Source organism: Sipha flava, unplaced genomic scaffold, assembly GCF_003268045.1.
Source record: "Sipha flava isolate LNK unplaced genomic scaffold, YSA_version1 491_pilon_pilon, whole genome shotgun sequence".
Lineage (NCBI taxonomy): Eukaryota > Metazoa > Arthropoda > Insecta > Hemiptera > Aphididae > Sipha > Sipha flava.
The window spans coordinates 333850-357992 of record NW_020273322.1 but is presented as its reverse complement, the minus strand read 5'-3'; the positions used below and the strand labels follow the sequence as shown (position 1 = coordinate 357992).

The following is a 24143-nucleotide window of genomic DNA, read 5'->3' as shown; positions in this document are numbered from 1 at the left end:
TAAATTTTTTGTTTATAATAAATTTTATAATAATAAATGTTAACCAAAGGATACTATTATTAAGACTTATTTTATTTTTATTTAAAAATGAGCATTACATTAATAAAAATTAACTATATCATAATAATTAATAATTAATAGTTTACAAGACATTATTGTTTATTTATAATTGATCGTTTGCCTAAATATCATAAATTAAATTATATCATTTACAGATTAGAGAAAATTGACTTTTCTTGCTTTATACTTAGCAAATTCATTAATTACTTCGTTGTAGTCTAAGTTTGAAGCTATATCTTTTTCAATAGATAATATTGCAAGTGAAGAGAGTCTTTCTTGCATCATTGATGTTCTTAAATATGATTTTATCAGTTTTAATCTAGAAAAATATCTTTCTGCGCTGGCCACAGTTATTGGAATAGTTAGTAATATTCTATAAGATATATTAGCATTAGGAAATGAATTTTGTAGATCTATTATAAATTGTAATACTTCGATGGACGTATTTATTTCTACTGGTAATATTTGTCTGATAATTTTTAACTCAGATAAAAGTTCTGCGCCATTGATGTCGTGTTTTTCACCATCTCTCAGGGAAATGTCCAAATCAAAACAGCATTTCATCAAATCATTTTCACTTAAATTACGTAATTTTTCAGGAGAATATAAAAACCCAAACATATTAGAATACTCTTTAAATTGTAGAAAACGTAATTCCATAGATTGTATAGCAGTATATACAATTTGATAAAAATATTCAATTTTAAATTTTTCTTCTGGTGATTTCTGAGAATTAATTGGTTCTTCGTCTTGCTCATAAGAAAAAAATCGTTTTCTTTTTCGAATCATTGTTTCTTTAAACACAAGGTTAATATTTAAAATAGTTGATATCTCTTTAGCATCAACTATTGCAGAATTAAATCCGATATCTCTATAATTTTTTAAAAACTGTAGTAAATCTTTTAAACCGTTGATTGCGACATCCAAATTCATATCTCTTAACTGTAATATTTTGCTAACGCTATTGACCGATAGGAGAAGATCATACCATATTATTACGCTCACAATAAATTCCAAATTTTCCAATTCATTTATCGCAAGTGATTCAGCTTCATTTTTTATAGTAGGTTTAGTTGTACTTTCAGCTACTTCTATAAGAGCATCTCTAATTAAGGCAGCATGATATCTTATAGGTTTTACGCTATCAACTCTACTTTCCCATCTAGTTTCCGATAGTCGTTTCACTGAACAATTAGGCACATGTTTTTTTAAAATAAACCATCTTATTGGAGAAGCTGCAAATAACGAATATATTCTATTCATTGTACCAAAAAATGTCATTGCTTTCGAATTACATTTGGCCATATCTCCTAATAGCAGATTTAGATTATGACATGCACATGGAGTGAAAAATGCTTTTGGATTTTTTTAAAGAATTTTAGCTTGTACTCCGTTATACTTACCTTTCATGTTAGTGCCGTTGTCGTAACTTTGCCCTCTACAATCTTTTATATTTATGCCAATTTTATCTAACTCCGAAAGAATAGTTGAACTAATATTTTCTCCAGTTGATGAATGTATTTCTAAAAATTTAATAAAATGTTCTTCAATTTTAATTTTTCAGAATGCATATCAACACAACGCAATATAATCGATAACTTTTCTCTATGACTTAAATCTGGTGTACAATCTAGTATAATTGAATAATATTTTTCTGAATTTATTTTTTTACAAATTGTTTTTGATACAGAGGATACCAATATATTAATGAATTCATTTTGTATAGTTTTTCCTAAATAATAGTTATGTATTTCTTTTGATTGAATTCTTCGAATATGTTCTGAAATTATGGGATAAAATTTGCCTAACATTTCTATAACCCCCAGAAAATTACCATTATTTGAATTAAACAATGTGTCACTTTCACCCCGAAAAGCGAGATTTCGTTCTGATAAATAATGTACAACATAAAGAATACGAATTAAAATTGCCCGCCAATGTTCTGTTTCCTTTCTGATTAATGTTAAATTTTGTTTATCAATTGTTATGTTTTTTTTTCATTCTTATTTCACAACTAATCCATTTTTCAATGTTGAGTAAATGATTTTGAGAACACTCATGACTTTTTATTCTCTCTGCAATATGTTTCCAATCATTAAGTCCATCATCCGCCAAGCCACTATTACATGCATTTTCAAAAAGTTTACAGCAAAAACAATGAACCACATCTTTTTTTCTTCGAATAAACTACCATCTACGTCTAACTTTTTCACCATTAGATAAAGTTCTATAAAAATAATCAACTGAGAATTTTCTCTTTCTCTCACTGACACTAATTTTTATTGTAAAATCGTAATTAAAAATTTCATTTGGACCTTTTTCAATAATTGTATCTCTCTCTCTAATACTTAAACTATGAGGCCATTCACCAAAATCTTCAACATTTTGAAAAACACTATAATTTTGATCATAAGTCATTTCATTTAAATTTGAATTAATACTTTCTACTTGATTCATATTTAAATTAATATTATTAGAAATTTCTTGTTCGTAATTAAGACACAAAACGGGATCGGTCAAAATTACATTTTTGGGCGATTCATTCAAAGAGGAAGTACTATTAGGAAACAATGGGGCTTTATTTTTATTCTGCGATTCTATTTGATTTATATTATTTTCTTGTGGAAGTTTTAAAAACTTTTGAAAGGCACCAGTTTGACTCTTTAAGAATTTTTCTTTTAATTTTTTTTTTTTTAATTTTTCACTGCCCAATTCAAATTTTCTAAATTTATCTCGATCACGGCCTATTGTAAAGATAAAAAACTGCTGAAACAAGAAATAGTGAAATATTATTTTAAATATTTCCAATAACAAATAAAACCACAATCATTTGTCATTTAAAAGAAACCTTTTAATACTTTTTGTTTGGGAGGGGGGGCGAAATTTGTGTTGTTTGTAAGAAAATAACATATTTAAATTTTTAAATTTTAAGATCCTTCACTTCACTCAGAATCTAAAAATGGTTTTTACATAAAAGAGCATACTTAGTTATTATAAGAAAAAATATTTGTATAAAATATTTTATATTATACTATATAGTATTGCATGAATTCTATCCATTTTAAAATAATATAAATCCACGCTTTAGTTATGAGTAGAGTACGGATTTATATGCACTAAAATGTACCAAAATATGCCATCTAATATGCTGTCAAAATCGTAAAGATGTGCAAGAAAAATAATTTATTGGTCAAAATAAAAAAATATAAGAACATTATTTACATCAAAAATTTGTACAATAGTAATAAAAATATTAATAACGATATATTTAAATATTATTAAAAAGGTATTATAAATTAATTTATTTTTTTAATTTAATTATTATTAAAATAAAAATATTTATATGAAAATATTTTTTTCCTTAATTAATTAAATTATTAACTTTTGGAAAGAACTCCTTTATTTTTTCTGAAAGACGATTACAAACATGAGCAGTACATGTTAGATAGATCATATTATTAGTATAAAATATTTTCAGAGACGTCCCTGCTTTAATCATACTATAAGACGCTGTGTCTGTTAATTATTTATATATTAATTATTAATATACACTGTTTCATTTCCTCAACTGTCTATAATAATTAATAACTTAAAGTTATTGATAAATTAATATAAATTAATTATCTTATCTTTATTTTAATTTCTATTTAGTGCCTATAAAATTTACTTTTGATTTTTTCACTTGACGAAATATTATTGTATTAGGTACCTTTTATTAAAAAATGTCTCTTCAGTATGCAATAATTTTTGAACTTTGTTGCAATATGCGAAAATATACAATAACTATGAAATATGCAGAAATATGCGAAAAAAAATTAATTTCAATTTTATTTATGTATGTTAAATTGTTAATGCTCTCATTTGTAAAATGATAAAAATATAATCATTGAAAAATTAAGATTAATTTTTATAAAAATATTACTATTTTAAATAAATGGGTAATAAGAGTAATTACTTACGAAAGTAAGATGCTGCTGGTTAGCGTTTGATGGGGTTTCGAGAATGAAATTAAAATAATTATGATTCTGGATGGAGTCATTGAGTCACTGTGGTGTGTGACAAATAATAGCCTAATTGATAATAACTATAAACATCATTGTAAAAGGTTCGATGGTGAGAATAGGTATGATTATATATATTATTCTCCATTGGCATCGATAAGATATGAAAAAAAAACATGGAAAAACCCGAATTGAGTACTATTAAATTACTATTCATAGCAATTTGAAACTTCATGCCCTCATATTTATTTAATATAATTTATAAAGCAATATAACTTTAAGATATTTTCACGCGAGGCCGAAAATGATTTATAAAAGCGTGAGGCCCGGGGCAGGGGCCCCGCCGGCCCCTGCTTAAGGCCGGCTCTGTGTATATTAATACATTACATTTTACTATGAGTATATCATCTATCTTGTCTATTAAGTATTAAATATAATCAATGTTTATACAAATTTGTAGCTAAAACAGTAGCCAGCATTAACTTTGATTCCTAATTAAAATTAAATTTTAAATTAAAGATATTTATTTCAACAAATAATATTCCACAATATTACAAAATATTTTACAAATTTTTACTATGAGTTGGAATATAATAACAACCTAACTCAAAGAAATATAATAGATTGATATAATATATAGGTTAGGTCAACCTAACCTAACCTGTATATATTTATAATTTTTTTTTTTAAATATTTATAATACCTTCTATTTTTATGAAATGAAACAATTATAATTTAAATAAGAATAAATAAATAATTTCAAATTATTTTTAATAAATCTCTAGTAATCAGAATTAACCAAAACTAATCGGTTATAGAACACTTAATCTTTTAAAAAACCGAAACCCTTAAAAAATTAATTAAACAACCAAAACCGAAACCGGAACCGAAAAAACCTATAGGTTCCAGCCCTGCTTCCTATACCATCATTCACCGTACCTTACCAAGTCCCGCAATCAAACTGTTATTAATGTTACCACGTTAATGCATGTGCTCATAACTAAAATGCTTGTTACCCATACCTGACAATATCGACATTTAGCCAATACACCAACTTTTAAACAAAAATGACACATAAATAATAACAAAATTTCAAATGTGATTATGACGTGAGAAATTGGATCAATGGTGGTTAGTTGCAGTGCACAGAGTGACGACTGCTTTTACGCGTGTCGAATACAGGATATTATGTTCGTTGACGTTTCGCTTAACAGGATTTCGTAAAGTTGTTCGTTTCAAATATTAAATAAACCGTCACGTGTACTTTGGGGTTAACGACATTATTTTATTACGATTAGCAAAGAGTGTATGAACATGTGTGTAAGTGTGTGTGTGTGTATATTTTTTAGAAGCGATAAGCATAGTAAGGTGATATTACGAGGTAGTTGAGTAGATGAATATTATTGCAGTGCCAGTTTAACATGAATTTTAATCGATAACTATCATTATATTTTTATCGTTTATTTTGGATATTTCGGTGGACTCGATTGATTACATTAATGTGATAACTGTACTAAATAAATATGCTTTTAAATTTACATTTTTCGACAGCTTATTGTATGTAAATAATATCCTTGATATTCTAATTGTGTCAATAATATTTTAGTGTTTGTGTATAGTCCGATACCTCGTTACCAGTATATTATTAATGTATATTTACTTCATAATAATGAAAACGCCGAAATCTTATTAAAAATAGCAATATACAATTTTTTTTTTTTTTATTATTAAAATATTCGATTAATAAATAATTATTTGTTGAACAACTCCTATTTGACCATGGAAATTTTTATTTCGTAACGCACTGGCGAAAATAAATAATAATAGTTGCTAATAAAATGAATAACAACGCGTTCCACTAGAGTTTAACAACCAACTGCTTTTTATAATGTCGGCAATGATAACTAAAATGTAATATTAGATTAAATTTCTATGATTTGTACGCAATGTACATTTACGTATTACGTATACATACGTGTACAATAATATGTCATTATACCCATTCATTTAAATATAGGTGTATTACGACTTGAATTTAATTATAAATCTAAAGATACGCTAATGATTGTTTCCCATGATTAGTGATATAAGTCATTATTTTTCGAAACCCGTTTTAATAACATGTGGAAGAAACGAACGCAGCGCTTCATAAAATGTTCTAGTTTAACGTCAACATTTCCAATAATTGGTTCGTTTTCGTTCCACTACTATACCTAGCTAAATATTTCCTGGAGTATTTGATTTCTGAAGTACTGCAATTATGTTATAAATCCAAAACAGAATGTATAAAATTAATATCCAAGATAACCTAGAATTATATATTCGATCATATAATACTGATGTGTATGTAAGATGAATCTGAGAATAGGACGTCTACAGATCTTGAAAAACAAAAAAAAAAATTGGATTCCTTCAAAAACTATAGATTTGTGCGCACATATACGTATTACATACTTGTATATAGTATATATATAACTTTCGATTTACCAATTCGAAATATATAATATAAGGGTGGAATAAAACATATCGGATGAAACCAATTTCGTCGGGCCGATGATTTCCAAAATCGTTTCCGGTGTCAATTCGAATTTGAATAATTCATCTCGGAAATGCTCGCGGAAAAAGGGATCTTTCTACCCTTCCGGCAGCGCAATACAAATATACAGATATATATAAGTACACCCACACAGGGGTTATTATTTTTGTTCGCACCTTTCAAGTCGTCAGAGGCAACGGTCCCTAAGCATTATAATGTGCGCACGCAGCGAGCGTATTATGTATTATAATATACTACCCTTTTTTGGCGAAGGTCCTGTATACTAAATCTACCCGTAGAAGGTACTGCATTACGATTCGTGCGGCTCGTCACCCGAGGCGGAGCGTGACATGACTCTATCCCTGGCAAATCTGACTAGTGTTGCGATATTATGTCAAACATATCTAATCGAATTCGTACGTATTTTGAAAAAATTTTATTCCTTGCATTCAAAACCTATCTCTTTTGTTAAACGATTTTTACTTGTTCTCGGTAATCGGAAACGAAGAAGAAATTAGAAATCATCATTGGACAAAAAAAGAAAAATAGAAGACGATTTACCTGTATGTTAAACGTTAAAAAGTCTATAATTTATCGTTTACACGCATTCAATTTATGAGGTATTCTGATATTAAATCAGCGCATTTAACTATAAATATTTTTCATTGGATTTATAAAAAAAATGTTGTAGAGATCGTGATGAGATAACAAAAAAATTATTAAAACAATAAGCAAATTTAATAAAAGTTCCTCACACGGACATATACTCGTATGACGCGAATAGAATGACGGACGGGCATTTTACTAACTGTACCTTAGGTTTCTGATAGATCACATTTCTGTTGTTGGCTTTGTCTATTAAGCTATTTTAAATGACAAGCCGGTAAATTATAGTTTAAGGGCTGGTTCTAAGTGCACGTAGTACTAACTATGGTCGTCGCCAAGAGGATGTTTTAATGTGTCTATACAGATCGTATGTATATTTTCAGCCGAACAACGTTTGATGGTGTCCGATATTCAAAGGTTTTACAGTAATATAATTCGTTTTATTACACGTTTGCCGGTTAAAAATGATTATGGAACAAACGATCGTGGTTGATCGAATCCTCACGACGCGTGTTTGCAGTTATTGCTATTGTGGCATCCGTTATACACGTTCTCTGTTCAGATGTTGTAATCAAATTTTGCGAACCGTCAGCAGCTCCTCCGCCGTGCGTCCGGCCGGGAAACCCGTAAGAAGGAAACGATATAATAACTTTGCGGACCGTTCGGATCGTCGGGATAAACAGATTTGTCTTGTTTGTGTATTACGCAGTGCTGCGGACGCGATGTATAATGCATTAAAACTGTACGGGAGAGATGTTAGGGGACGGGGAGGTGATCGAGCCGGGTCGGATGTGTAGTGTCTCGGTCCGCTCCGAGCCCGGTCCAATTACGTCAAGTCACACGACGGAACGCGCGCGCGCACCTTATCCGCGGTGGAAAGTGCTGCCACTCGCCCCGTTCGGCGGGCGCGGCAAGAGGCGGTTATATACGTATACATACATCCGTATATATACGGCTAAAAACACTTTATGAATACGTAATAAACCCGAGCGGAGTCTGTTTAAATTTAATATTGCTGCTCGCGTATTATAATGTATATATATACAGTTAGGTAGTTATAACGCGTTAAAAACACGAACCGAAAAGCCGACAATTTGCGCACATTTCATCCCTTCAACCGTCCCGAACCCTCGACGACCACCACACTGTCCACTAACCACCGTGCTCCCCGCGTACACATACACTGCCGCGTGACGCAACGACAATCGCACTGACATACTTGGTCATTTCGAATTCCGCAGATAATCCAATTGAAACGGCCACACTCCGCGTCCACACGAATATAATTTATGCGCGCGATACGCGTACCCCGGGTCGTTGTTGTGTTAAAAGCATATTTTGTTCGAAACGCGCTTCGGGAGTAAAAGTATTCGTTAAATTATCTATTTTATCCTCCCCCCTCCATGTTTTTAGTATCGACAAAAATGGATCTACGTTTACAATTTGGATCGGGAGAAGGGTTAATTAAGGAGAAAATGGGAATATTTAAATTACGATACCTCGCAGGTTAACGAGGAATCTTAATGGAAACGTTGTGGTGGAAATATTTCGGTGAACTCGGTCGTTTTTCGTATATTCAAATATTTTATTTGGTCGCAAATACACGCATGTAAACCATAAATGATTTCAGCCGATGCAAATATTTAAAACCCTTTTATTTTACGAAAATTAAATGATAACACAATGAATCGAGATTAACATTTAAGTTTTGACCCTTCTTCTATATATTTTTTCTTATATTTGCTAATTTGCCACTGAAAGCTGTTATTATCGCCGTATACGCGTTAACCTCTATATATTTTTTATAGTATATAGTTTTTCGGATGGATTAAGTCTCTTTTTATCAATTTAGTTATTATTATCTAAAAGTATATCTAAAAATGGAAATCATCATTAATGATGTGTACCTTACTCGTGTATCCGAAATTTGGGTTTGAATATAAAAATAAATATGATATGGTTATGATATTTATATAATAAAATTTCATTATAATAATTGGAATGCATAGAATAAACCTTTGCGAAGTGTAGAAGTATCGAATTTTAGTCCCAGATAATATCAAACGCTTTTAGTGAATAAACACATGACACAATTATAGCTCCACAATATACAGACAACCCCAAGAGAGGATTTGTTAATTTATATATACATAATGGAGGGATGATTAAAGTTTATATTGTTCCATTATTTAAAATTAGTCTATTCCCTTAGGAACTTCCGACAAACCAAATTAGTGAGTCTTGAGCGGTTGTATTGAAAACACTCTATACAAACTACATTAAGTTTCCAAAACTATAGTTCTGTTGATTTTGGATTTGGATATTGACTCAAAAGCAATGCATATATTGAGGTGATTATTATAACGTAATATTATTATAATATCGGAGTATTTAAATGTTGCTATTGTCTTACATGATTATGCTCGTACTCACGTATCCGTATTAAAATATATGATCCATCGACTATTCTGACGTTAAGATACCTGTTATTTTCCAGTTATAATAATACGTTTCAATATACTATTCGGTTAGCAGAATTTTTATTATCATATAAAAATTTGTTAAGATATAATTTCATCGATTTTGTCTCAAACTTTTTAGGCTTTGGTAAATGTGAGTTCTTCGTTTTATTACTAAACAAAAATCATACAACAGTAGTTTTACATGTTTTCTGCGAGGTTATTAAGCCGTCGGTACTCTTTCAGTTTTAGTTTTTTTTGTTTTGTTTTTTTTGTTTTTTTTTTTTTTTATTCAAGTACTATAGATCACTGCATCACAGCGTTTTATATAGTACAATGTTGTACTTTGACGACACAATTGGAATTTGGGTTGCGGCACAAATATTTATTTTTTTCGTAACATCAAAATGCATTTTATTATTAACTTGTGTTTATCATTTTTTTTAATCGTTGCAATAGTTCTGCACTGCAACACCAAAAACGTCTAGGTACAATACATTACCTAATCGTATAAACAAATACACACTCACAAACACACGAATTTAATGTATTATAAATTACACAACATATACGTTTACAATACGTGGCCAATAATGCGTGCACATAATATATTAGTCGTCGATTCTTAGTCCCCCCAACACACACACACCACCGTATACCTATATATTCACGAAGTGCGTGCGTGTGTATACAAGTGTGTAGTCGCGGGATTATATTATTATGTTCGCGAACAATGTACTCTCCGGCTGCTGTTGCGGTGGTCTCGCCGGGGATAATGCATGCGAAAACTATCGTATCAAATTAGGAGCATTTAAAGCGTTTTCAGTGTCCCATAGAAATTAATGACCCGTGTTGGCTGAAGAAAAGGGTGGTCATTGTTGCCGTGACTAATTTTCACTTTCCGCTTGCTGACGGAACGCTGCAGAGAGCTACTACCCCCGTCATAGTCCACGGACGGGGTGATTCCGATCGTATATATAAGTATATTCACACGTACGCACTACGATGACGAGAGAATATTATTGGTTACGGCGCGCGGTGCATTTTATATGGGTTTTTGCGTCGAACCGCGGCGAATCGCCTAAAAGCGTCTCTTTGTGCACACACACCACCCCCGACGACGGTACAATACATTACAGTCTAGTGCAATAATAATCCGTTCGGTTCATCGTTGCTGCGCAATATTTATGTGTATTAGCACAAAGGATCGTATAAGCGAGGCATTTACCACGTTTTTTGTGAAGTCTTTTACTCAAATTTGCAGAATATTTTAAACAGACAAAAAATCTTCAGCGCGATCGCCGTAGACTCGAGCGAGAATCAATGTTTACTAATTATGATGGGTGTACAGATTTTACATTGACTGTGTCAAACTGTATCGTTTGATATTTGCAACAGTGGCGTGGCCAGGATTTTTCTTCCGGGGGGGGGGGGGTGGTCGGTTTTTTACACAGCGGTGGTTTAGTTTTTGCAACTGATGCACAATATTATATGCATTAAATACCTACTATCACAGATAGATAGTAGTAAAATATTTATGCTAAATTTTTTAAATATTTTTACTTAGCGATTTTCATAGACCATTAATGCATTTTTTTTAACATTTCTGCAGCCCCCTAAGTCCCCCCCACCGTGGCTACACCACTAATTCGTGCAATAATAACAATACATATTTAAACAGATAACAGGATGTTATTACTGACGCTTCTAAGAATAGGTCACACTTTGGCATAAACACAAACAATTCATGGGAAAAAAACCATGTACCTGAACCAAGCATCACTAGCGATTCCGATGTCTCCATCTAACACCTACTATTAGAATGTCGTTAGTTTAAAGAAGAAATAAATAAATACAACATCTGAAATAGCCTCTTTCGATGCCCCAATAATGAACCTTCAAAATCTACAACACTCTAAAATGTATTAAAAATATCAATTCATTAAAAACCATATAATAGTACCTAACTAAATGTACTTATCTATTTTTTTCTTTTTTTGACTTATTAATTTAAATTATGTTTATTAATATTATTTTTATTTGCATTATCAGCAATTCAACCTTTTCTTTATTATATTTTTATAAAAAAAAAAAAATAAATAAATAAACCTATATCCTGATATTTTAAGAATCATTATGTAACTATTATTATATTGCTTCGGTACAAAACCATGCTTTACTTAGATACCTATGGTCAATAATTGTACAGATAAAACAAATATTCGTGTTATCTAATCTGTATAGGTATGTGACTGAAATAAAATGCTAATTTGTCATGGTTTGATATGGCGCTAACAGTGTGACGGACAATTGTATAGGATAAGATCTTTAGTTTTTTTTGTACTCTGACATAAGAATACAGGTGAGTTTTTATTTAAATTGAACTATTATTTCAGTTTATTATTTATTTATATTGTATAGGTTAACTGTGACTATTATTTTCAGTTACAGTTAACCTATACAATACGTAAAAGAATATGTCGAAATGTCGGTCGAAAGAAAATCAAGTGTTAAAATGAATAAAAAAATAAAAATTAAAAATATACACCTTCAAGCAGACCTTAAACGTTATTAAATAATGTTATAAGTATAAAGTTAAAATAATAACGGGGATGACAAACATGCTTCACTTTGAGTGGATGATTTTGGTATAGAAATATCTGTATGATTTTGTCCGCTTCGTTTTCATGAAGCATTACGAACAACTACGTTTTAAGAACAACTTCACAGGTGTATATTATTAGTATACATATTTATTGAGTATTATACATTTACAATATGATTTAATATTTTTAATTAATTTCAGTAGGTATGCTTTTAATGTTTTACATTTTTCATCTTGTTTATTTATAGACTTTTATAATTTCCGTACTAAATAAATACTTACCGTCAATCAACTATTATAATCGAATTGGAATATATTGCCGTGAGTAAAATTATTATTACTATTATAAGAGAGTGAAAATAAATGTATTTTCCACGCGCGCATCGCTCTCGCCACGATCGGAACACGCGCTCGTACATAATTTATTGGAACGATTACGGGTCATTTAGACTTTTGGATTGTTTATTTTTTTTTTTTCGCGTGCACCGGCTGCTGCAACACGCTACAATATTCTGGCACCGGGCCCAGACCGTGCGGACTATGTATAGCCTGTGATGTTCATATTCGACCGAGTGGACGTACAGTACACGAACTTCAAAGCGGTGGTGTGCGTCAAGTGAACGAAGAGCGAAATTATTGAAAAAAATTAAATAAATAAAAACACACAATCGTCATGGCCATTTAATACGACTGCGAGCGTTGCTCCCGACGTGATGCCATGTTATATCATAATGTAGTTCTCCTCTCCACTGTACAATATCTATATACATACACATACACGTGAGCGCATTCGATCCGGTATAACGTTCAGCTGGTGCGTGTCGCATAAATAACAATAAATGATGCTAAATTCGTGTGCCGTTCATAAATGGGCTTCTCGTCGTCGTCGATGATGATTGTCGTAACCCCATCGGACAAAAGAGATTCGCTACACACACTCGTATTCGCTACATGTACGTACACACGCGCGCATAGATATTATACTACGTACGCAGGACGATGGTTTTTCAGAAGGGACAGCGGCGGCGGACCTTTTAAACTTCCGGCTCCGTCTCATTGCTCATGCCCCTCCTTCGGTTCGCCGAGTCGGTACTGAACGACGCCGGTTTCCGGTTCTCTTTTCTAAATTGTTGTTAAAGCCCGTCCGGGTCGAATATCGTTCTTTTGTCGTGCGTTTATCGGCGATACACGCGCCCCGCGCACAGGGGTTGCATGTGCTATTTACAGATATGATAATGTACATGCACGCGCGTGTATGCGTATATAGAACAAAACAGTTGAAGTCCGAAACCAACCGTTTTGTGTGTACGGCGCGATGACGGCATTCACCGAGTTAGTTTTGTTAGTTAGTTAGTTCTGTGACCCGAATCGATTTTTCGGAAAAAATATATATCATACACGTACAATGTCTACGCGCGCACACCAAACCATACAAACTATGAAGTGCGACACGTACTGTTTCAAATGTTTCCTGTTTCGCGACGGAAGAGTGTAGTCGAAAGAAAAAAAAAGTACAATCGGAATTCAACACTGAAATAAGTTTTAATAAAAAAGTTTTTAGAGAAAGTGATTGTTTGTGAAAACTCCATTAACCTCTTTTTTTCAGTCACCACGTTTACACACACATATACGTAATACTTACGGTGTATTATATTACTGACGAATGTATCATAAGTGGATATATAAAAGAGTACCTTTTGTGTGTGTATTGTGCGTGTGTGTGCATGTAGTGGGGATGTCAGGATCAGGTCAGGTAGGGCCATGGTCCTACCGAAAAATAACTGACCTCACCAGTGGTCTTACCACTGGACTGATCTTAGACATAATAATATAGTAATTTATCGTTAGTAAATTTATTTTTAAGTAATTTTTTCATAGTATTTAAAATTATATAATATAATTCCTAATTAGCTTATATTATTGTAATTATTTTTTTTTTCTCAAATCTTTTTTTTTTTTTTTTAGCACTATCATATAACTGTTGGATTCCTATTAGGAATTAATATTTTAATAAGCGTTTTGCCTGTTGGCCTTACTTAAAAAAGAACCTGGTATCATTATTATCTGCGTGTAATGTAATTTTATTTCGATCCTTGATAACAGACAGTTTTCAGATGTGCTATATCGAATTGTTCAACGACAAGTGTACGCACGTTGTATACCTATTATAAATCTACACTACAAATGACATAAAAACAAACAAATCTCCTGTGATTTTATTATTTACTTAACCGATAATCCCTTTTTGCAAATAAATAAAAATATGATTAGTTTCGAAAGTTATTTTAACGCAAACAAATTCTTGTACAGCGTTATTATATAGTTTAGTAGTATAATATGTATATTTATATATAGTGGCGCAAACAAAGGTGTTTTGGGTGTCTGGACACCACCTTGAATTTATAGAAATTTAATTTGATGACTATCGAAATTTTTTTTAAAAATGCTAATATTTTCGATTTATCGTTCTCAATTTTACGTCATTGGAACCTGTATAAATACGGGTTGAGCATTTAGCATTATTCAGATGTAGATAGGTTGTTCTATTGGCAGTGTTTTACTGGCCATTTCCCGTATTAATAAATTATTGCTCGTCGTGGACTTTGTTACAGCCACATCGCCGCGAGTATATAATTCTTAGCCCAGAATATCTTGTTATTTTAATTTTTTGTGTTTTTAACTGTTTGTTAATTTATTGTGATAAATTAATAAAACAGTAAGTTTATAAGTTTAATATACCAGTGTTAAATTTATTCACCTACCTATCTCTCTCAACCCACGTCTCAAGATTACATACAACGTGCTACGACGTTAAATAATTAATGTGGTACCGATCGTAGTGTCCTGCACAACGATCACTACAAAATTAATGCCAAGCATAGAATTACAGGTTCGAATAAGATAATACAATAAATATAGTATCAATAATAGTGATTCGAAATTCAATAATTATTAGTTTTTTTAAAAAATAACTGTACAGGTGTATACATATTATATTATATATTTACCACTGGCGGACATCCCCATTTGAAAAACTCCTGGTTGCGCCACCGTTTACGTACAACAGACGATTACGTTAAAACGTTTTTCGTTCGTCAAAAAAACGTGCCAATATTAGGTCACACAACGCTTTAATCCACGACTGTATTGCATTGTAATTATTAAAATTATTTTTGACCGAAGGTAATTATACGAAATTCGTTCAAACGTGCACCGCCGCGTTCACAAAATATTGTTTGTCCAAAAATTGTTTTTCGTACAGAACAAAATAAAACGAAAATACATGTATAAGGTACAAATATGCGCATGTATACGCGATACAGAGACACGTAGATGATGTGTATCCGGTAATCGCATTACCTCGTGCTCGGTATATTACTGCGTTATTAAATTAGAACCATGTCATTGTCGTGCCGTTCTTTAATTATTATTGCCGAGACACGAGCTATATGTATGTATAATATAAATATACGTTCGTATAAACGTAATTTCAATTAATTTCAATCCACCTTATGTGCTGATTCGCACGTAGATATATATTTATACGGTTTCGTGCCATGACAGAAACGAACGAATTCTTGTCAAGTTTCGTCGGGCTGACGATGGTTATGTATATCAAGCAGTTATTACAATGTACACCTTCTACATAGTGTGTTTCGGTATATACCGATGGATTCGTATAAGATATAATACCGAAAGAATAACAAAGACGCGGGAATGTGCGCGCACACGTCCATGTTATTACAATCGTGTCGGTTTCCCAAGATATCATAGGAGCATTGGATACAGACATAATATTTATTATTATACTATACGTATTATACTCGTAGTATAATTTTCAGATTTTGAACTAAGCAATCTTTAGATTCCGAAAAACCTATTGGTCTTATCATAATGTATTTATTTTTGTCCGTCTACAATGTAAACTCTGTACGATTTTGTTCAGGAGGCATTTAATCATCAAAAAATGGGGAAGGAAGCAGTTTTGTTTAGTTGGCACTTTCAGGAGATCATTTTTCGAATTTCTCGACAGTTTTCCAAATAATTTGTTGAAAAAAAAACTAGCCATGAACCCTGATATTTTGCCTCTTTTTCATAATATAATATATATAACGATGTGATGATACATATATATATAAATTACGCCGAATGTAGGAATTCCGCAGTATGGTTAACGATTTCGAGAAATTGGCAAACATTTAATTTTAATTAAAACATACTTTTTCCGTGCAATTGTATGTCCATACAGTTGTTGAATACGTGAATTCGGCAATGGTAAAGTATGCATGTATTATATATATACCATATTATGTTGTGATAAATCGAACAGAATCCTAGTAAAACAATATTATAGATGTTTTTTAATTGTTCTTTCATACCAATCAAAATCAGAATTTTAGATTCTGAGTAAAACGAGGACTTTATTGGTTTAACAATGATGTGAATTTTTTATTTTTTAAAGTTTTTTTTTCAGCTATTTTAAAAAAATTTAAATATTAGCTTTATTTCAAAAATGTTAATAAAATAATTTTGGTTTGACAAAAAATCTCGATTCTGAGTCTTTTTATAAATTACAAATTAGAGAAAAAAAAAAAATTAAGCTTTATATCAAAAAAAAAAAATTACGAAACGATATAAATCACGAAAATTCATTATTTACGTATAAAATGTATAATCCACTTTTACTCTACAAAAACATGTTTGATATATTTCCTGAGTTTAGGGGTGGAAGGTTGGAACTCTCCCCATTGTGTACGCTTCTTCGAGTATCAAATATCTTCAGAAATACAGACTGATCTACGCGACCTCTTTCACTCAGAATGGTTTTCTTTCTCAAAATCGGTGATACGTTGGTTTTCAGTTTAGAAGACCAATACAGCAACCATTCAAACGTTCTTGTATTCACCCGCCCTATGAGCGTTGCTTTTATTTCCTGTTGTGTATTCCGAAGCGAAATATTATGATCTCTATGGCCGATCGTTACCTAGAAATGTTCGGCCATCTCGTAAGAGTGTACCGAAATATTGTGTAAGTGTTCACGACGAAGACGGTGTACACACTCGAGCTTCGTGTTGAATGCAATCACGCGTTGCGCACGATAAATATTTTAATAGCGCGTACAGTCGAACAGTGCACGAGCGTGATACGCTGGGTGTGCGGTCAGCGGTCTACGTATAAGTACAGAATGTACATTAATACACATAGTCGTCCGGGCGGAGAGAAAATACGATTATTAGCAGCATAATGTCGTCTTTCGGTTGTATTTTAAATTTTTTTCGTTGCGGAACGTGAACGGAACGGAATCACGACCGGCACGAAGAGATGAGGAGCAGCAGCAATCACCGGACGCTCACAGATACGTTCGACGCTGCGGTTTTCCACCATCTATGTTGTATCGATCGTTAAGATCGTGTAAAATTATACACCCCGACTTATAACGGTTTAACACGATTTACGGATCGAATATCGGTCCGTTGGATCGACGGAACCGTGTTGAACGCGTGATTGTTCCCCCCCCCCCCCCCCCAATGTATCGATGCGTTCGGAGCGTCTCTTGCGAAGATATATCGCAGCAATATATACCGCACGTTTCAGGGCTCGTTTCACACACATGTACACATTGTATTGGTAAATAACATAATACGTTGACCAAATGTCGTTGGCTTTTCACAATGGGCGACCAGACGGTTATAGTTGGTTTCGTTAGCTTGATTTTTGAACCGTGCCATTATTGTTATGCCCACGTCGCACCGTTTGGGTGTTGTTTACACGCGATAAAGTAATATCACATTATAACATTAACACACTGTTTTATCGAGTATAATTTGTTAACAAAATAAAACGGATTAAACGCACGTACCGGCGCGCTCGTGTACTTTATTTGTACTTAATATACCAAGCACTCGTAAACGGATTTCAATTGAAATGGAACTTAGAATTTCGTGTATAACGGTGCGGTGCTTTGGAAATATCGTGATGAAAAGGGACTATTCGATACTTTAAAAAAAAAAAAAAAGCGTGAATGTCTATTATTCCCAGAACGAGATAAATACCAATGTTTTTTTTTTTGTTTTGTTTGGAAAATAATTACAATTTCATTTAAAGGCCCAACATGTATTTACTGCGGTTCTGAATGCGATTTACAAAACATGGTGTGTTTATTAGATACCTAATATCATAGAATTATTAAATAACTAAATACCCATTTGATTATTCACTACAATGTTGCGAGTAAAGAATATTCTAATGCAGCTTATTGCCCAAAAATATTCCCACGAGGAATATAAATGAAAGATTTTTTTTATTTTTGGTATAAGAAACATTAATTATGGTTTTCAATAACAATCTCGTTGTACACCAGCTAGCTACATTTTATTTATAAATAATATGACGCGATTTAACAACCGCGTTATATTTAACAATATAATATGTTTTTTTAAACTATACTATCATGAAATTATTATTAAATGTAATAAGTATAATTACAAATTCAATATAATTTGTTTTTATTTATCTGTGTATTAGTAAATTATCAAATTTACTATAAAACTGTATAATTACAACTTATATATTTACTAATCTAAATAAGTTTTCTTAAACATGGGCATGAGAAGAAAATGATTAAATATTTATTAATTTGAAAAAAGTTTCATTTGAAAGATGATAGCCAGTACCTGCACTTTAATCTAACCAATAAGTGCTGCTATTTAAATATCATTTTTATGACTTACATATACAAATGACGGTTTTCAACATATACATATAATTTAAATTAGTAATTATAATCTACTAAATATATTATAACTAACCTATATACCTAAAGTTGAATGTTTGATGCGATAAATTATATATTTTGGATTATATTAATATTGATGTAAAACCAATAGTTAAAAACTAATAATTTTAATGCTTCAAATACGATATGCTTTAAGTGAGTGTACACTGTTTGAACAGACATATTTTTAATACCAATAAACTCTTTGTATGTTTAGAAAAAATCGTCTATTGAAGTCTATCGTCTTTTTTCTTTACACTTTGCTACACATATGCCTTTGTTAAAAATTACTATGTAATCAAATACAATACTGGTATGCATTTAATCCTAATAACAGCCTATCAAAAAAACACAGGTATAATAAACCGGAACAAATGGTTTTTTTTCTTTTCATTTAATGTGGTGGATAGAAGTCGGTAAAATATTAAGTGTAAACACGAATTAAAAGATAGGCGCCAGTGTGCACGGACAAAAAGACCGCAAATCGATGATCTTGATTTATTTTTTATTTTTTCTTCCCATTTCGATCAATTACTCAGCAAGCTATATATGATATGTTTTGGTTTATATATATATATATATATACATATGTATGTGTGGTGTGTGTGTGTGTGTGTGTATTCAATAATTGTGCAAAGAGGAAGTATTTTGTCTTATATGTAGAAGCCGACGTACACGGAGGGCGTATCTTGTCAATGATCTGGACAGCAGGTCTGCTCTGTATACCTATATATACTATAACGACCGCACAGAGAGCAAGAAGGCTTTTTGATGGAACATAAAAGATCAGGAAAAATACCGCTGAAATTAAGGTTTAGATTCCATATTGACCGATGTATGGTTTGAAAAAAAAATCAATAAAATTAGGGCTGTTATTATTTGGAGTGATATAGATTGGTTATTGGACTAGTGGTTTTATTTACAATCACCTTCCATGCACAATATATCTTCGTTGTTTCATGTATATTATATAAAACTCACATTTATTCAACACATTTTTAGATGAGGCGTTGATTGTTCCAAATTATTATATTGCTAACTATAGTTTGAGTGTAATAAAATGATTACATTTCTGCAAAAAAAAAAAATGAATAAAAACATTTTATATTTGTTGCAGATTGTGGAAAATATAGTTACTTGATTAATTCATAATTTTATAAAAATATTATTATAACTATCCACGGCGTTAATTATTGACAATATGTTTTCACTGTACGCGTGGATTGGAGATAACTTTTTTATTAAAATAAAAAAAAAATTAAATTTCTCTAGTAATCAAGATATCAATAAAACATTTGTAACGATTACATAAAAAACTATTTTTATTTTGAGGAAGTTAAACATTGGTATTACTTCCAAACATTAATTACATCGATCTAAAATAGTAAATCGCGATTTCAATTCCGTTTATGTCGGCGAGGAGGTATGTGGGAACAATAACTTATAAGTTTTTTTCTTAGTTGATGCAATTAAATTATTTTGTTTATCGATGTTGGTTTATTTCTTGAAATATTTTCATGCAAATCAATAATTATAATTAACTAAAGGAAGAGTACAAATTGTATATTTTATGTATTTTATGAAGGCATTTCATACGTACCTATACGTATTATAGATAACGCGGATGATACGGTATTCAAAATATGCTAAAATTATAGGTCACTGCGACATGTCGGATTAGCAAAAGGTTTAAGTCATGACTCAAAATCGTTGAACTGTACGTATAATTCAGGATCCCATGACTACAAAATTAAAATTATTTCTTTCGGAACTTTGAAAGCCAATTACAATAAATTGCTCAAACCATGCATATTAAACATCGTTTTTTTAATAGTTATTATCCGCATTTAAATCGTAAATTGTATTAACAGTTTATTCATACTATACATATTACAAAATTCCATGCATAAACAAAAATGTGTTTCTGAAGTGGTTGAGGTAACTATTAAAATCGTAATCTATACTCAATTACTCTCACTGAGGCGGCTAAATGAAAATTAATTTTTTTATCTTCAAAACCAAAGTTTTAACAACTTAACTTTAGAAAAATATCGTCTTTTTCTTCTCCTTCGCCTTTCTCCTAACTATTTGTGGTTGGCCATTCGTAGAAAATTAAAGAAAATAACAATAAAAGATAATTATCATAAATGTTAAAATTAATACTGGGATGATATTTCCTACATGTTGTTCGTATAATCAATGTTTATCATCAGTTTTGAGCTTATCGTAAGTTGTTCACATTCGTGTTATTTGAATCAAAAAATATGTGTACCAAATTGATTTGTATGAGAATTCTGCAATATTAACGGTGGTGAATTTTGTTTATGATGACGTAACATACTAGATTACAGTTCTAACAGTGTAAAATAATCATTATTAGACAAACTTTATTTTAAAATCATTTTTTCAACCAAATTAAAAATTAAATGTCAATGTTGTATGTACTTATATCGGTTGGGAACGCCTTAATATACCCGCACGAATTAACAGCTAAATTAAACGGTGTGATATTTTTATTTTTGCTTCATATTATGATAAAATTAATCTCCTTATATATGTTAAATCATAAAACACATTTTAGATCTGTTTATCTTCAGTTTATGGTAGAATTCTTGTACATTACCGTGCAAATTGATTTGTTATACCAAAATTTTTGATTCTGACGACTTGTGAAAAACATGCAAAAAGCTCAAAAATAATGTTACACATCGATTCATAAGAGAAAAACGTACAATAATATAATCTTAGTTTTTATTTTGTCATTTAAGATAACTATCTAAAATCGATAAAACCGTGATTTTGAAGGAAAATAAAAATGTCAAAAAAAAGTCCAGAGAGTGTTGCTAGTTACCCTCAATTATCCCGGAACACTGCCTAAAAATTCTATTCAAACGTATATAACATACTAACGTATAACTATGATTGTATAGTACTACTTGCTTTTGTATACTTTCTTGTTGCGACGCGTTCAAAATACATAATATATGCACATCTCTACAAGAGTGGTTTTCTTGGTTGTGCGTTTTCGGCGACTACTTATCGGGCCTAACTATGTAACATTTATGTACATACATTACAGAACGATCGCGCCATTTTATTTTTAGACCGCGCAAAACCACACGCATCTATATGTACAACGAGTTATTATTTTCACCACTCCGTGGACGATATTGTCACGTGTAGGTACGGGCGAGATGATAAAAAATAATATAAAAATACAATTATTTATTAAGCATTTTAGTATTATTAAGTATTTACAATGTATCTTTCCTACCCCAAAGGCGTATTCGTGTTGAGGCCATGGGGGGGGGGGAACTAATTTTTCTTCAATACAAATTTAAAAATAATTTACAGTTGATTACAGGGACGTACCCAAGGGGGGGTTTTCAGGTCCGAACCTCCCTATTGAAATGTCTACATACTCAATGGCTTAATAGTAAATAGTATATAGTGTATTTTAATTTCCCACTATTTTCAATATACGAGTACAAAGTTTATAGATTATATAATAAACCAATAATGTATAAACCATGTTTAATTTATACTACTTTTTTAATATTATTTATTATTGTTAATTAAATAATGTATTTTTTTTATAATATTGTACTACCAAATAAAAATTGATTTCAAATTATAAAACTCACTTATAATGGTAAACCTTTACGCAGAATATGTATGATGCGTGTATAACTATTGTGACTATTACTATAGTTATTAACAATAATCTGTTGGTAATAAATTAAACTATAATTATAATTAGAGAGCAGATGAAATAAAAATGTTAGACCCCCCCTCTAAAAATTTCCTGGGTACGTCCCTGGTTCATTATCTACAGCTCATGTTTCCGTTGCTCATTCGTGTGAATAAATAAAATACAATTACCAAATTGAATTTAATATTTATTTAATAAATATATTTAAAACCTACTGCATATAAAATAAGTATTAATAATAACAAAACAAATAGTTCTTATATTAAAATTGTACCTTCAGTCTGAATCTCGTACAAAAAAAAAACAACAAATAATTATAGTAATAATAATACCTATTAAATATTTTTTAAAAACTTTAAAAAAACAATTAAGATAGGTAAATTAATTTAACAAATATCTAAGTAGAAAAAATAAGGTTGGTAAGTAGTCAAATAACAAATTTCAAATTTCTTTTTTTCATTTTAGCAAATTTGTTGATTGTTTCATTAATGGATACAATAATATTTGTATGCACATGCAGCAAAGCCAAACCTATTAGTCTATGCTCTCTTATTCTAGATCTTAACCATATTTTCAATTTACAAAAATATATTTTTGATCAATATTTGCAAGTCAAAAAAAATGGAAACAAATATTGTCAGCTATTATGATTATTATTTGAGTTAGGGGCTTCTAGCTCTATAAAATACACAAATATGCATGTATTTGTGCACAAAAAAATGATTAAATACCTATGCACAACAAAAAGTACCAGATATTATGTTGTAAAAAAAAAAAAGAAAAAAAAGTAGGCGAGTAAAACTATTAAGGACTTATATAGCTTTAATAAATACGAAAATATAAAACACATATAAATGCACCAAAAACTGACTTACGAGTAAATATGTGGTAAAAAAAAGTATTATTTTAATTTACTTTGTATTATTTGATAAATACCTCGGTTATGTTTGAAATGTATACTATAACCGTAGCAATATCTGTGGAAGATAATACCACTATTCGTTCCACAACCTAAAATGTTATGATATATGAAGATAAACAAAAATTGATACCAGTGATCATATTGACATTATTGAATTTATTATCATATTATAACGATCGTTATATCGACATACTAGTAATTTATATTCTTAATTATTTATACATTACATTTTTTAAATAAATCAATTTATTATATTAAAAAAGAATACGAGTTATGGGGGTGGCGAATGCCCCCTTCGACCCCCCCCCCATCAAATACGCCCTAGTCCCACCCCGTCGCGTAATGTTATAATAATTCCACACGAGTGTGTCGCTACCGTATATTTATGTACACCGTGTGATGGAAAAAAATAAAATAAAAACATTTTTATATAAAAGGTCAGCCACGGGCCGCGGCTGTAATCGTAA

General features: G+C 31.0%; 1 protein-coding gene across 1 annotated transcript; it reads right to left on the bottom strand.

Moving 5' to 3' along the window:
• Nucleotides 1-845: 845 nt before the first annotated feature.
• On the bottom strand, nt 846-17996 carry LOC112690174. Its single transcript, XM_025564120.1, has 4 exons — nt 17912-17996; nt 1464-1583; nt 907-1370; nt 846-854 (listed from the first exon to the last, which is right to left on the bottom strand). Exons 1-4 carry the CDS (start codon nt 17994-17996, stop codon nt 846-848), a joined length of 678 nt encoding a protein of 225 aa, XP_025419905.1.
• Nucleotides 17997-24143: the final 6147 nt, after the last annotated feature.

Bases quoted from the DNA above. Each gene is read 5' to 3' on its own strand.
- LOC112690174 (XM_025564120.1), bottom strand. From the start codon at position 17,996: ATGGCACGGTTCAAAAATCAAGCTAACGAAACCAACTATAACCGTCTG. The intron at 1,584-17,911 runs GTATTATGTTAT...TTAAATTTTTAG, and splicing joins GCCAACGACATTTGGTCAAC to AAATACATTCATCAACTGGA. The intron at 1,371-1,463 runs GTAAGTATAACG...ATCTGCTATTAG, and splicing joins CAACGGCACTAACATGAAAG to GAGATATGGCCAAATGTAAT.